This window comes from Hemiscyllium ocellatum, chromosome 17 (assembly GCF_020745735.1).
Source record: "Hemiscyllium ocellatum isolate sHemOce1 chromosome 17, sHemOce1.pat.X.cur, whole genome shotgun sequence".
In the NCBI taxonomy this organism is placed as follows: domain Eukaryota; kingdom Metazoa; phylum Chordata; class Chondrichthyes; order Orectolobiformes; family Hemiscylliidae; genus Hemiscyllium; species Hemiscyllium ocellatum.
Window position 1 is genome coordinate 19,869,559 of NC_083417.1, and position 15,673 is coordinate 19,885,231.

Below are 15,673 nucleotides of genomic sequence, written 5' to 3' on the forward strand. Positions count from 1 at the left end.
CATTCCATCGTCAACTCAGGGCTTAAACAGGAAAACAATGTCACGAAACATTCCCATCACGATGAAGTTATCAAAATGCATTGTCTCCTGCAGTATAGGTTGGTTGTAAACTTCAATTTAGAAAATTGGACCCTGAAAACTAATCAGTTACTTTTGGATTGGAACTTTGTCATTAATTGTTTGGGTAGATGAATAGTTCCAGATAATTTGAGTGAACAGGAAGCGATTTGGTGCATTATTATTCTATGAGGTATTTGGAACCAATGTTTCAGAACTGTTATTGCAAACTTGCAGCAGAGAAAACATGAAAATATGCTTTTGACTTGTCACTGAATTGCCATCTGTTGTATTTTCTTTCAGTTGGACTATGTCGTGAATGCCATGTCAGCCTTTGGAGTAGCGAATATAAATTATATTCCAGAGATTGAGGATGGTCAAATTACTAATAAAAAATGAGGAATTTAAAGTATTTAATAACAGCAGAGAAAAATTATTGGACAAACTTAAAGGACTAAAAGCTGACAAAGCTTAAGGGCATGATGACATTTTAAGAGTCTACATGAGGCAGCATTCTCATGGATTGTGGATGCACTGTTAATGATTTTTCAATACATCTTCCATACATATGAACAGCTTTGCCAATTGTTAAAAATGTATAGTGCAATTCAAGAAAGGCGAGAGAGAGAAAAAAAATGAACTATAGGCCTGTTCGACTGACATCAGTCAACAGGAAAATATGAGAGTTCATTATTAAGTAGGCCTTAACAATGAAATTGGAAAAATCATTGTATAATCTGACCTAGTCAACTTAGTCTTTTGAAAGGGAAATTTATTTGAATATTTTGAAACTGTAACTATTAAGGTCAATAAATCGGAGCTAGGAGATGGATTAAACTTGGAGTTCCAAAAGATTTTTAATAAGGTGCCACACAAAAGGTTGACACACAAAATTATGGTGGGGGTTAGGGTGTTTTCATAAAGGTGTGGTAATATGTGAGCATGGATAATGGATGTTTCATTAGATAGGAAGTAGAATAGGGATAAATGCGATATTTTTGAATGGGATTGTTCTCACTAATGTTGTGTTATGAGCATCGATGTTGGAGCTACTGCTGTTTGACCTCTATATTAATGCCTTACACATAGATACCAAGGTGAATATATCAAGTTTGCTAATGATACCAGTTGAGTGGGGAAATGTGAGATTATTCACTTTGATAACAAGAATAAAAATGTAGAATATTCCGTGAAATGTGTGAACTTTTTCAATGAGCTACATCACAGTGCAGCACCCAAGAATTACAAAAAGCAGAAGAAAAATATGTGTACAATGTTTTCAAGAAAAATGAGGACCCAGTAAACACAATCTGCCGATTCCTCAGAAACAAACCCAAACAAGCAGACACAATGCAACCAAAAACTATAGCCACATTACCTTACATCAAAGACAGCTCAGACCCCTTGGCATCATGGTAGCCCACAAACCTATCAACACAGTAAAACTGTAACTGATGAACCGAACGGATCCAGTAGATACCACCAGCAAAACTAACGTCATTTACAAGATAATATGCAAAAACTGTAAAAAAAACACTACATCGGACAAACTAGCAGGAAACGTGCCACCAGGATAAATGAACACCAACTGGCCACTAAAAGACACTATCACTAGTTTCCATGCATACAGACAAAGAAGGACACCACTTTGACTGGGACTACACACACATCCTAGGACAGGCGAAACAAAGACATGCATGAGAATTCATAGAAGTATGACATTCCAACCAGAACTCCATTAATAAACACATTGATTTAGACCTTATCTACCTTCCCTTGAAAAAAAACCTGGAAATGACATCACCTACCTTAAGAAACCAAGACCTATAAATAGAGTGGCAGGACAGACCACCAATGCTTCACCAGAGATTCTCACTGATAATGTTACATAACATCTGAAAATAAACCTTCAAGGTCAGTGAGCTAACTGACGTACTTGTGTGAACTTCCTCTACTTTGAAATTCAAAGGGACTTGAGGAACACAGAAAGTTTGAATAGAAGTACACAGGCCATTAGGGAAGCAAATGGCAGATTGGCCACAACTGCAAGGAGACTAGTGTACAGGAATAAGGATGTTTTGTTGAAATTGAACACGGGTTTGGTGACATTACACCTGGTACTGCATGTGGTGCAGTGGAGGTTCATTAGATCGGATCTAAATTTGGCTTGCGATGAGAGGTGAGTGAATCGGACCTACACTCTCTGAAGTTTACAAAAATGAGTTGCAGTTTCATTACAATATATATGATTCTGAAGGGCTTAACAGGATAGAACTGAAGAGTTGTTTCCCTTGACTAAGGAAAATAGAGCACAAGGGTATAGCCTCAAAATTAGGAGGCAATTATATATAACTGAGATTAAGATTTTCTTCTCAGGAGTTATAAATATTTGGTGTTCTGTAGCTATAGAAATGTGAGTGTTTCATTGTTGAATGCATTTAAAGTTGAGATAGATCAATTTTTGATTTCTCAGGACTCAAGATACATGGGAAAGGGACAGGCACATGATGTTGAAGCAGAAAATGAACCATGATCGAGTGGCCTCTATTTTCATAATGGGACTGAAATACTTTGGGGAGTGTCAGTGCCACCAATTCTTCGAGCTAGGATTAGTTTCAAGTACTAATACCATCTGGGAAGGATGCCCACACAAAGTCATTGGCAGAAGACAGGTTCAGTTTTGATGATCAGTAAACTACTTAATAGCTGGCTACGTTTTATTTAAGCACTTGATATATTCTTATGCAGGTTCAATGTAAGAGTGGATTCACATTACTATGACTGAAACCTTCTCACACAACTTCACCTTCAGACAGTACAGAACAATTTGCTCTTCCCAAGAACAGTCTTTAATATCCTAATGGACATCTTGTGATATCATTTTTTTTCAGGTACTAACTTATATAAGGTAACCTTGCTCCTATTTATTACATTATTCTTTTCTTAATGTTTAAGTCTGGAAAAGTCATGTTACAAATGAACGTTAATTCTGTATAAATGTTTTTTTGTTAATGAATGGAGATCTCAAACAATCTTAGTGCTGATTTTAAAACCTTTCTTCCATTCCACGCACTGAAATTCCTCCATTATTTTGCCAGTTTCCCTAATCTGCACAATAGATCAAGAGGTGATTTCTTGTGGCTTTTTCATTTTTAAAAAATGTCTACTGGTGAAAGAATGTTTTAACCCCACTCTCAACCTCCCCTTCCCCATTTAACCCTTCTTTCTAGTCCCAGTGGAGCTTTGGTACAATTTATAAGCAAAAACCCAACATTCCAGGATAAGTTTGATGGTCACAAGAAAGTGTGATGCAATTCGGTACAAGATTAATTTGCATTGTGTCCAGTCATTGGTATTTGGGAGGGTCTTGCTGAAATATAAATGCTAATTGTCAGCATCATTATTGGGTACCAGAAGAGTTGATGTCAAAGTTATTGTTATGTATTGAATTATTTTGAATGATTTGGACTTAGACAGAGAAAATCAAGTGTTACAGATAATTCCAAGCTTAGTGAGCTTCCACCTTGACAACAGCTACTGGATCAATAACTTTTAAATTCTCTTATAGGTAACAAGCTCAAAACTGGTTATAGGAAGCTTCCACTGTGTGGGCTGTACAAAGAAGGTATTGTCCCTCTTAAGAAGGCCAGTCAATTAATGAGCCTTTTGAACATCCACTTTCTGCTCTCCTGTTCACCATTCATACCTCTTCATATCTCCAAGCTGTCTTACTCCATCCTAGCTGCAATGAGACATTAAGTAATTACAGCAGGCCTTAAGTTTAAGGCCTGAGTTTGTTTGTTAGATACACTATTAAGCAATACATGACTGGTGCAACAAATGAAATGCTTGCAGAGCAGCACGTGATTGTATCTGAAAGTATTTTGTTGATCAAACTGCCACGTATTTGTGTTCTGATGAAAGGTCACAGACCTGAAATCCAACTCTATTTCATGTTCCATGGTAGCAGATAGACCTGATGAGTATTTCCTGCCCTCTCTGTCTTTATTTCGGAATTTTGACACACAGTATTTTGCTTTTGCATATTTTTGATTATCTTCATAATTTTGACTCATCTACAGGAAAGGGATGTTTCAAAAAAAAAGTCAACATTTATTTTGACCTGGAGAAGATGGTGACACATGCTTTTTTTTCAAACCATTGCTATCCTTGATGTATAGGGACACCCGCAGTGCTCTCAGGAACAGACTTTCAGGATTTTGATTGAGCACCAGTGAGGAATGGTGATACAGTTCCTAGTCAGGAAGTTGTCATGGTGGTGTTCTTGTGTATTTGCTGCTCTTATCTTTCATGGCAGCAGAATCATAGTGTCAAAGAGTCATAGAGATGTACAGCATGGAAGTAGACCTTCAATCCAACTCATCCAGATATCCTAAATTAATTGAGCCACATTTGCCAAAATTTGGCTTCTATCCCTCTGAACCCTTCCTATTCATTTACCCATTCAGATGTCTTCTAATTGTTGTAATTGTACTTCTTCTGGCAGCTCATTCCAGACACACATTGCCCTCTGCATGAAAAAGCTGCCTCTTAGGTCCCTGTCATATAATTCCCCTCTCACCTTAAACCTCGTCTTTCTAGTTTTGGACTCCTTGAACCCGGAAAAAAGGCCATGGCTATTCATCCTATCCATTCCTCCCATGATTTTATAAACCTCAGCCTCTGATGCTCCAGGGGAAAAAACAGCCTATTCAACAACATCCTCATCAATCTCTTCTGCAACCTCTCGAGTTTGGCAGCATCTTTCTGACAAGGTTGCAGATTTGCAAATTGCTGTCGAAGGAGCTATGGGAGGTTGCTACGATGCACAGTGGCTCAGAGGTTGACACTGTTGCCTCACAGCATCATGGACCCGGGTTCAACCTGGGTAACTGTCTGTGTGGCATTTGCATATTCTCCCCGTGTCTGCGTGGGTCTCATCCCAGCGCTCCTGTTTCCTCTCAGAGTCTAAAGATGTGCAGGTTAGGTGGATTAACCATACTAAATTGTTCTGCAGTATCCAGGGATGTGTAGGCTAAGTAGGTTAACCATGGGAAATGCAAGGTTACATGGATAGGGTAGGGGAGTGGGTCTGGGTGGGACGTTCGTCGATGTGTTGGTGTGGTTGACCCAATGGGCCGAATAGTCTGCTTCAACAGTGGAGAGATTCTATGAATGTATCCTGTAAATGGGTGATATGCTACTATTCTGTATCAGTGGTGAAGGAAGTGAATGGTGAAAGAGATAGATGGGATTTCTCCTGGACGATGTCAAGTGTTTTGAGTATTGTTGGAGTTGAACCCATATGGCAGGCGGCAAGTGTTCCATTACACAGCTGACTTATGTCTTGTGGACAGGCTTTAGGCAGTCAAGCGGATATTTACTCACTGCAGAATTCCTACCCTCCGTCTTGCTGTTGTAGACAAAGAATTAATATTAAAGGTCCAATTCACTTTGTGATCTTTAGTAGCCTACAGGATTTTATTAGTGAGGGATTCTTTGTGGAAATACCATTAAATGTCAAGGACTACTAAGAGGTGAGGAAATAGCAATACTTATTTTTTATCTCAGCGGTGTCCACAGTAACCTCCCTGGCTAGAACTCACTCCCTGGAGCAGGATGAAATGTGCTTGTGTTTCTTTTTCCAGGAAGTCTCCAGAGGGAATTCTGAGACCAGCAGCCAGAATGAAGAACACAGTTTAATAATGTCGTCAGTTACATCAGTTTCAGAATTTCCTGTTTGCAGGTTCCAACCACCTCCTCTTTACCATGGTCATGCAATCCCATTACACATCCATCCCTCGCCAGGATGGTTTCAGGACTGTCCTCTTCATCCGAAAAAAAAGGCCTGACCAGTCTCCACCATCACCCTCCTCCACCTGCCATGCTCCTCTTCATGCTGAACAATTTCTCTCTGGGTACGCACATGGGCCCCAGTTATGACTACCTCTTTGTGGGGTATGTGGAAAATTCCTTGTCTAGTCCTATTCTGGCCCCCACCCATAACTCTTTCTCCAATGTATTGATGATATCATTGGTGCTACTTCCCTCTTTTGTTCAGAAATGGAAAACTTTATCAATTTCGCTTTCAGTTTCACTCTCACCTTCACCTGGTCCATCCCTGACTCCTTCCTTCCCTTCCTCAACATCCATTTTGGGGATAGACCGGACACCAATATTCACTATAAACCCACCGACTCCCACAGTTACCTGGACTATACATCCTCGCACCCTGCTTCCTGTAAAGACTCTATTCCATTCTGCCAGTTCCTCTATCTCTATGGCACCTGTTCAGACGATGCCAACTTTGACTTGGGGGCTTCCAAAATATCCACTTTCTTCCTCAAATGAGGATTCTCAGCACTGTCGTTGACAGGGTACTCACGCGGGTTTGACTCATCTTCCGCACTTCAGCCCTCATCCCCTCTCTTCCGTCCCACAACAGCGATAAGGTGACCCTTGTCCACTAACATCCCACTAGCATCCATATCCAGAGGATCACTAGCTGCCATTTCCACACACCTCTAGTGGGATGCCACCACCAAACACATATTCCCCTCCCGTTTCAGCCTTCCACAAGGACCGTTCCCTCGGGACACCTTGGTCCAGCCCTCCTTCATTCCTAACACATGCCCACAGCCCTATGGCACCTTCCCCTGCAACCACAGAAGGTGTAATACCTGCCTGAATACTTTCTCCCTCCTCAGTATCCAAGGGCCCAAGCACACCTTCCAGGTGAAGCAGCCAATTACCTGCACTTACCACAATCTAGTCTACTGCATTCACTGCTCACGATATAGTCCCCTCTACATTGGGGAAACGAAGCATAGACTGCATGACTGCTTCACAGAACATCAACATCCTGTCCGTAAAAAAGATCCTGAACTTCCAGTTGCTTGCCACCTCAACACACCACTGTTCCCTGGCCAAATCTCTGTCTCAGACTTGCAGTGCTCTAGTGAAGCTCAGCGCGAACTGGAAGAACAGTACCTCATTTTCCATTTGGGTACTCTACAGCCTTTTGGATTCAATATCGAGTTCAAAAATTGAAGCTTAAACAGCTCCCCACTGCTTTCCCCCATCCCCATTAAGCAGGTTTTGTTTTCACATCATCTGCTATTATACAGAACCCATCGTTAGCCTCTAATACGCTTCATTAGTAGCTATTCATTCTCCTAAACTGATTGTTATCCACCCCTTTGTCTTTCCAATTGTTTTGATTTACTCTTTCTTGGGATCCATGTACACCTATCATTTACTCTTTAGCCCCACTCCCCATCCTGTCGTTCCTAGCTCCAATGAGTTCTGAAGAAGGGTCACTGGACCTGAAACGTTAACTGATTTCTCTCCACAGATGCTGCCAGTCCTGCTGACTTCTTCTAGCAATTTCTGTTTTTGTTTCTGATTTCCAGCATCTGAGTTCTTTCGCTTATTTATTTGCTAATGTCATTGAGGTCTGACATTTTGATATCAGCAAATCTTTTCATAGCAGACTGTATGACGTGAAGTTCATAGACAGCATGGCCTTCCTTTCATTCATATTCCCTATCACAGAGGTCTTAGCTTGCATTTTACAGGGAAAGTTGATAACTGCTAACTCTGAACAAGCTGAGTGAAGTCAGCCATTCTTTACAGGAGAATAAAACTACCAGGAGTGAAGATTTAACAGCTGAGTTGTAATTTCCCCTATTAAATTTGATTGGGCACGCCCTGACAGCAATGTATAAGAAATTCTCAACTCCCCCTTCTTGCCTTTTCCCCATAACCCTCGATCCCCTTACTGATTTGCCTCTCTCAGCTTTGGATATACTCAACAACCCAGCCTCGATAGCCATCTGCAAAGCAAGATTCCACAGATTCACTACCTTTAAGAGAAGAAATTCCTCTTCTCTTTCTTTAACGGATGACCCCCTAACTCTGAGATTATGACCTCTAGTCCCGGAGTCTCCAATGAGTGGATCAGACACTCAGTATCTACTCTGTCAAGCATCTAAGAATATTATATATTTCAACAAGGCGGCCTCTCATTCTTTTAAACTCAATTGTACTCAATCTCATCTTTTAACAAGTCCCTCCATACCTCAATCAACCAAATGAACCTGTCTGGACTGCTTTCAATGACATGATATCTTTCCTTAAATAAATGGACCAGACCTGTTCACTGTATTCTAAGTGTAGTTGACCCGTGATTTGTATAGTTTTTTTTGCAATATTTTCCTACTTTTATTTCTATTCCCTTTGAAATAAAGGAGGAGAAAGTTAGCATGGCACATGCTGGAGATCAGAGTTAAGAGTGTGTTGCTGGAAAAGCACAGCAGGTCAGGCAGCATCCGAGGAGCAGGAGAGTCGACGTTTCAGGCAGAAGGGTTTATGCCTGAAACGCTGATTCTTCTGCTCCTCAGATGCTGCCTAACCTGCTGTGCTTTTTCAGCAACACACCCTTGCCTTTGAAGTAAAGGTCAAAATTCAATTTGTTTTCATTACTACCTGCAGAACATGTGCACTAGGTATTTGTGATTCATGCACAAAGACTCCAAAAGCCCTATGTGCTTTCTCGGGTCTTTTTCCATTTAAAGTATATTCAGATTCTGTATTCTTGGTGCCAAAGTGTAAAATCTCACATTTTTCTGCAATATACTATGTCTGCCAGGTTTGTGCCCAATGACGTGACCTACCGTAGTCTTCTGCAGATTCTTTGTGTTATTCTCAGCTCTTTCCTTCCCATCTACTTTTGTATCATCTGCAAACCTAAATATAGTACATTCACTTTGCTCATTCAATTCATTTATATCTTGTCAATAATTATGGCCCCAGCACAGATCCTTGTGGCACTGTATCCTGAAAATGTCACATTGTTCCCAAATCTCTGTCTTCTATTAGTTCACAAGTCCTCTATCCATGCTGATGTATTATTTTCAAAACTTCAGTGTAAAACCTGCTTCCTAACACTGTGCCAGGAAAAGGTCTTTGACAGAATATCACAAATCTATGTGATGGAGGGGCATTCCAAAATGGGACCTAGGAATGAAATCAGTAATTGAATCCAACCTGTCTACACAAATGGGCAGCATGGTGACACAACGGTTAGCACTGCTGCCTCACAGGACCAGAGACCCAGGTTCAATTCCCGCCTCAGGCAACTAACTATCTGTGTGGAGTTTGCACATTCTCCCTGTGTCTCCGGGTTTTCTCCGGGTGCTCCAGTTTCCAAAAATGTGCAGGTTAAGTGAATTGGCTGTGCTAAATTGCCCATAGTGTTAGGTGAAGGGGTAAACATAGGGGAATGGGTCTGGGTGGATTGCTCTTCGGAGGGTCAGTGTGGACTTGTTGGGCTGAAGGGCCTGTTTCCACACTGTAAGTAATTTAATCTAAGTAATCTAAACATTAGGCATGCAGTTTCAATGAATGAAAGGGAATCAGAAAGTTTGTCAATCAAATCTGGAGTCAGACAGAACTACCCTCTCCACTCTGTGCCACTTGTATGTTGAATAGAACCATTTGCTGAGTTCATCATAAGACATCTGGCTTAAGATATCCCAGGCAGTAAAGGCCTGAAAATCTAAGCCTCCCTCTGCACAGATTATGATGCTGTTTATTGCACAGACCCATAAGCACCTGTGACCAGCTTGTAAACTGGAAGGAGTGTATCACCAAGTTCAGGCAGATCTTGGACATGTGGGAGCCTCTCTCTTCTCTCATTTGCAGCTAAGAACCTGGTCACCAGGACAGAGGTGCTCTCGGTGTTATTGAATGTAATGCAGGTCAGGCCCATTCCAAGACTGTGTGCAGGAGTGACCCAAGCCACCATTTACTTATCTAAAAGTCAAAGCTGGATTGTGCTGTCAGCTGTATTAAAGTGTCTGACCATTGATATTAAAGCAGCAAATGTCATTTTATGCTGAGGTTTTATTTGTGCTTATTGCTGCCCACAATACTGAAGAATGCTCTAAGTAGTTGGTTGCTACTGTATTATTTGTTCTCCATGGAACGGTTTGTACAGAAAATACCTTTAACCTCAAGTCCATCAGATAGCAGTCAACACATAACATTCTCAAGATCCGACATGAATAAAGGAATGATTGATCCGCAGACTGTCAAAGTCATTTAGCAGGATGCCTCATTGATGAAAGTTTCAAACAAGCATCAGGACATAACTTCAGATATTGTTCTAAAGATTCGTAACAGATTAGAAATGTTATCTCTGGTTTTGCCTTCACTGGTGCTGCCAGGCCTGTTAGAGTTTCTCCAGCAATTTGTATCAGATTTTCTGCATCTGCATAATTTTGCTTTAATCTAAAACTTGGCTAATGGGGAGAGAACACTCCCCATCAGTTTCTTGATGCACACCCAAATCTTTTGTCTCATCGAATCCAACCTTGAGATAGCCTGTGGTGAAGATACCATTCCATTGCATATCATCTTCTGAAATATGACTTTGCACAGGACATCTGGAGAGGAATACTGTGGTTTGCACAAGGTTCATCCTGAGCAGTTCTACGATACAGAATGCTGCTCCCAGGGATAGACACTGAAAAATATCAACTGAACCCAGAGGACCACAACTCAATGAAAAGCTCTCTGTATCTCCCTGAATCTTGCTGCACTTCCAGTGCAAACAGTTGTCATCAACTGAGTCTTATAGATTTTCAAGTTCATGGACTATGTATGAAAGGACAGTCTAAAGCTTGGGGTAGCCACCCAAAATATGGCACAGGGAAAGACATGGGCTAAGGCCTTTTCATCTTCATTTATCAAGGTGCTGATGACTTCTCGAACTCCTTGGGCTGTCAGTTTTGTCAGTGACTGTATGTAATACATGTCCAAAATATAAACTACAATTAATTTGAGGCCATCTAAGCATACAAAATGCACAAGAGAGAAGAGTTGCAATTTATTGAATTTTCTATAATTTGAAATGACTTGGAATGCTCTTTCAGTTATATTGTGAATTAAGTACAGTTTATAAAAATAAAGAATGTGAATTTTCCATGACTGAATGTTGCAGCCTGGCACATTCCCATGCTCAGGACTACATGTAAAGTGGTGCTCTAAAGCTTGGGGAAGCTTCAACAGAGGAGCAGTCAATAAAAGGATTTTGTCCAGTCTATGTTCATCTGCCATAGTGTAGCAAAGAATAGAAAACCATGCAAAACCTCTCATGAGGCATCTCTATTATGGAAAGTACTTTGCAAATACTATGGGTAATTGCAATTGTATGTAGGCATCTCAGAATATGACATGCTGATATTACAAGAGCTTAAACTGTATTTCACTTTTGATAATATCCAATCCGAGCGGTTATAAAATATTGGTTGATTTTTTTTTCTGCATAACGTATATACTTGGGAACAAAATGCTTTATCTGGTTAAGTGGCCTACAAAAATCCATAAAGGAACTGAGGCAGACTACTCAAAGAATATTCCAGCTGGGATTACCTTTCCTCCTCCCAGACTCACTGTCCTGACTCGCTCAATGTAGCAAGTTCCTGTTCTGTCCATCCAGTGATCTACACTGCAGTATCTGACTGTACCTGCATCCCACTGGATAAATGTAAACAAGACCAGAAGCCAAATTTCACTCAAGCCTCAGACAGTCTTTGATTTTCCTTTGATGTGCATAGGTTGTTTATTGCAACGTGCAATGAATTCCAGATCTGTGGCCACACGTGTGTAGCTAGGAGGGAACATTGATCTCACACCAACATAGGTCAAAGTGGGGTGCCTGGCTGTGTGATTTGCTTCATATTTGTGACCAGGTCATTCACAAAAATCAAATATGCCCCTTTGATGATTGCGGCATGCTAATTTTATTATATATCTCTGTATTTATAATTTATACTAGGTAATTTATTTTGTTTGTACAGAAGCAGGTTTTATTTTCAAGTCCGTATATTTTCCATAAATAGTCAATGAATCAAACCGGACTGGAGTAGAAAGAATTTTTTAAAAATTGACTGCAGAGATTTTATAGTGCTCTATGTATATTCCTTTACAATAATGGAAATGATTGAAGCCATAGTTATATGCAGATTTGATGCCTATATTACTCATACAAAGTAAAGAGAACGAATTCAAAGATCTGACCAGATTTACTTGTTGCAGGTAAAACATACGTAATATTAAAGTGTAGTTTAGTACAACATTTAGCACCAAGTGACACAAAATATGAAGCTTGAAAGGGTTCAGAAAGGATTTACAAGGATGTTGCCACAGTTGGAGGATTTGAGCTACAGGGAAAGGCTGAGTAGGCTGGGCTGTTTTCCCGACAGCGTCAGGAGCTGAGGAGTGACCTTATAGAGGTTTATAAAATCATGAGGGGCATGGATAGGGTAAATAGACAAGGTCTTTTCCTTGGGGTGGGGTAGTCCAGATCTAGAGGGCATAGGTTTAGGATGAGAGGGGAAGACATAAAAGAGACCTAAGGGGCAGCTTTTTTAAACAGAGGGTGGTGCGTGTATGGAATGAGTTGCCAGAGGAAGTTGTGGAGGCTGGTACAATTACAACATTTAAAAGGCATCCGGATAGGTGTATGAATTGGAGGGTTTGGAGGGATATAGACCAAATGTTGGCATATGGTACTAGATTAGGATATCTGGTCGGCGTGGACGAGTTGGACTGAAGGGTCTGTTTCCATGCTGTACATTTCTATGACTCTATGATTCTATAAATCAGCATCCTGTAATTTGGCAATCTCATTCAAAATGGAATAAGCCTTGTTTGCTCAATAGCAATTATAATTTATATTGTGGTAGAACTTCCAAAGATCATCCACTGCATCATGGTGTAAAGTATGATTCCTAGCCACCTCACAAAAATTACAGAATTCTTAGGGCTTAGAAGGTCATTTAGCCCATTGTCACAGAATCATAGAGGTGTACAGCACGGGAACAGACCTTTTTGTCCAACTCTTCCATGCTGATCCAATTTCCTAAATAAACCTAGTCCCATTTATCAGCATTTGGCCCACATTCCTCCAAATCTTTCCGATTCATATACCCATCCAGATGCCTTTTGAATGTTATTATTGCACCCGTCTCCACCACTTGCTGTGGCAGCTCATTCCATACACACACCACACACTGCATTAGGTCCCTTTTAAATCTTTCCCCTCTCACCCTAAATCTATGCCCTCTGGTTTTGAACTCTCCCATGCTAGGGAAACCATCTTGACTACTCAACATATACATGCTCCTCATGATTTTATAAACTTCTATAAGCCTCAGGGAAAATAGCTGCAGCCTATTCAGCCTCTTCCTATAGCTCAAACCCGCCAACCCTCACAACATCCTTGTAAATCTTTTCTGAACCCTCTCAAGTTGCACAACATCCTTCCCATAGCAGGGAAACCAGAGTTGAGCACAATATTCCAAAAGTGGCCGAATCAATGTACTGTACAGCTATAACATAACCTCACAGCTCCTATCCTCCATGTGATAACAACTTACGCCCTGAATTAGATGAGTGCCAGTGTCTTGGAGGGCTGTGTAACTGGTAGAGACTTCAGAAATAAAATGTGTGCTGAATAGTCAAGTTTTAAGTTAGTAGCATCCGAGAAAGTGGATTTCAGTGAAAGGGTGGAGATTGGATCAGTGTTGGGCAATGTAATGGCACTGGAAGCTGGCAGCTTTGATGGTAACATGAATCTGTAGTCAGAAGCTAATCCTGAGCTCAAAGATAATACTGAAGTCGCAAACAGGCTGCCACACCCTCTGTATCAGGGGGACAAATGGTGGCTTGAGAATTGAGTTTGTCACAGGGACCAAAGGTAACTTGACTTGCCCAATATTTAGTTGGACAAAATTTCTGTTCTACTGGATGTTGGATTCTGGTAATTTGCCAAAAATGGAAGGGTGGAAGAAAGGGATGTAAGAGGTAGTGATGAGATTGAACTGGGCATCACCTTGTGAAACTGTGAAAATGTAAAATTATGTGTTTGGATGAAGTTGCCAGACACTACTAGCATGCAGAAAGAAAACTGGAGGGGAGCAAAGATAATTTTTTTTTGAGGGACATCCCAGTCAGCAGTTAGGTAATGAAGAGAGAAGCTTTACAAATGACTATCTGGTAAAATTGGTAAGCAGCTGAATGTAGTCTCATCGAGCTCGATAACAAAGGAGAGGAGTTGGAGAAGGATGGTGTGTAAATAGCTAAAAACATAGAGAAGAACGAGAAAGAATAGTTTACATTTGACACAGTCATACAGGATGTCATTGACTTTGATAAGAGCCGTTTGTATACGATGGTTGGGGCAGAAACCTGATTGGAGGGATTGGAACTGGGGATTTCTGGGAAAGGTCAGCAAGGATTTGGGAGGTGATAATAGATTCATGGACTTTGGAGAGGAAACAGTGGGCAGGGTCAAGGGACTTTTTATTGCGGTGTCATTTTCAGATTATAAAGGAAAAACAGTTGAGTAGTTGTTATTAATGTTAATTAACATTTTGACAGGCTTCCAATTGTCCTTATTGTATGATGTTGAATTATGAAATGATACATTTAACAATCTGATTTCAACACAAGTACTGCTGAAATTTGGTTAAAGTTTAACTACAAATTAAATAAACCTCTAGTGACCCAGATACCATTAGCCTTTAAAGTTGGGCTGCGAATTCCTATAAATTTTTCAAAATGCTTTAATATTTTTATGTATTCCTTGCTTTACATGAAAAGGAAACGAAGAACGACAAATATGTTTTTTGCTGTTTTTTTTAACCATGCCTTTTTTCTGCTATCACTAAATCAATAGACTGACATAAGTGCAAACCTCATGACAATTCAATGACAGCTAAAGATTCAGCAATCTATTTTAGTTGTTTTTAATGCAATGATAGTTTGTTCATATTCACCCTGTAAATTGATGAAGTTATAAATATTAAACTTACTTATTGTGTGACACAATTAAAATCCTCTGAGTTTTGTAATTCAGTTTTCATTTTGTTGCTGTCTTTCCAATTGGAATTTGGATTTGTGACAAACATTTAGTAATTTTTAAAATTTTTTTTGTGGTTCATTTTAAAGCAGAAGAATTATTAGAATTAGTCAAGTTATTATTCTAGTTAAAGCACAGCCCACACAAATACATCAAACTCCTCCACTAAACAAACAAGTTCACCTAGCCATCAAAACTCACCGTTATTTGGTGGCAGTACCTTCAGGCTATCAAACTCAAGCATGGTATAAGATGAATCCAGCGTTTCGGTGTAATCAGGCCTACTCATATCCATCATGGGTTCACAAAGCTTCATTATTATGATCTGACAACGAAGTCATAAGTCAGCGGTCGCAGCTTCAAATAATTAGGGAAGGAATATGACAGGCAGTGTGCCTGTCAACTCTTCACCAACTGCGGAGGACTGCCGAAACTTCCCTACATGTTCATTGAGGTTCTGGAAGACTAACCCACTGGCACTCCCAATACCGTCTTTCTCGTAGTATGAGCATATGACACTGATAAGGCTTGAATCTATCTAGATACCCAACATCCCTGTTTTCATGCAATCTGCTTATCTGTGTTACTGTGTACACAACATAAAAAGTGTAATACCTTATTGGTTTTTGTGGAGCCACCCATGCAATTTATTCCTGAACAACCAATAACATTATGGCACAATGCTGT

At 40.2% G+C, this 15,673-nt stretch overlaps 1 protein-coding gene across 1 annotated transcript in view; it reads right to left on the reverse strand.

The window, feature by feature from the left end:
- Positions 1 to 15,302, reverse strand: part of LOC132823656 (hepatocyte nuclear factor 4-beta-like) — a 72,353-nt gene extending 57,051 nt beyond the window's left edge. Inside the window, exon 1 of the mRNA XM_060837605.1 lies at positions 15,188 to 15,302. Coding sequence (XP_060693588.1) covers positions 15,188 to 15,302 — 115 coding nt within the window. The remainder of the gene's footprint in view (positions 1 to 15,187) is intronic.
- Positions 15,303 to 15,673: the final 371 nt, after the last annotated feature.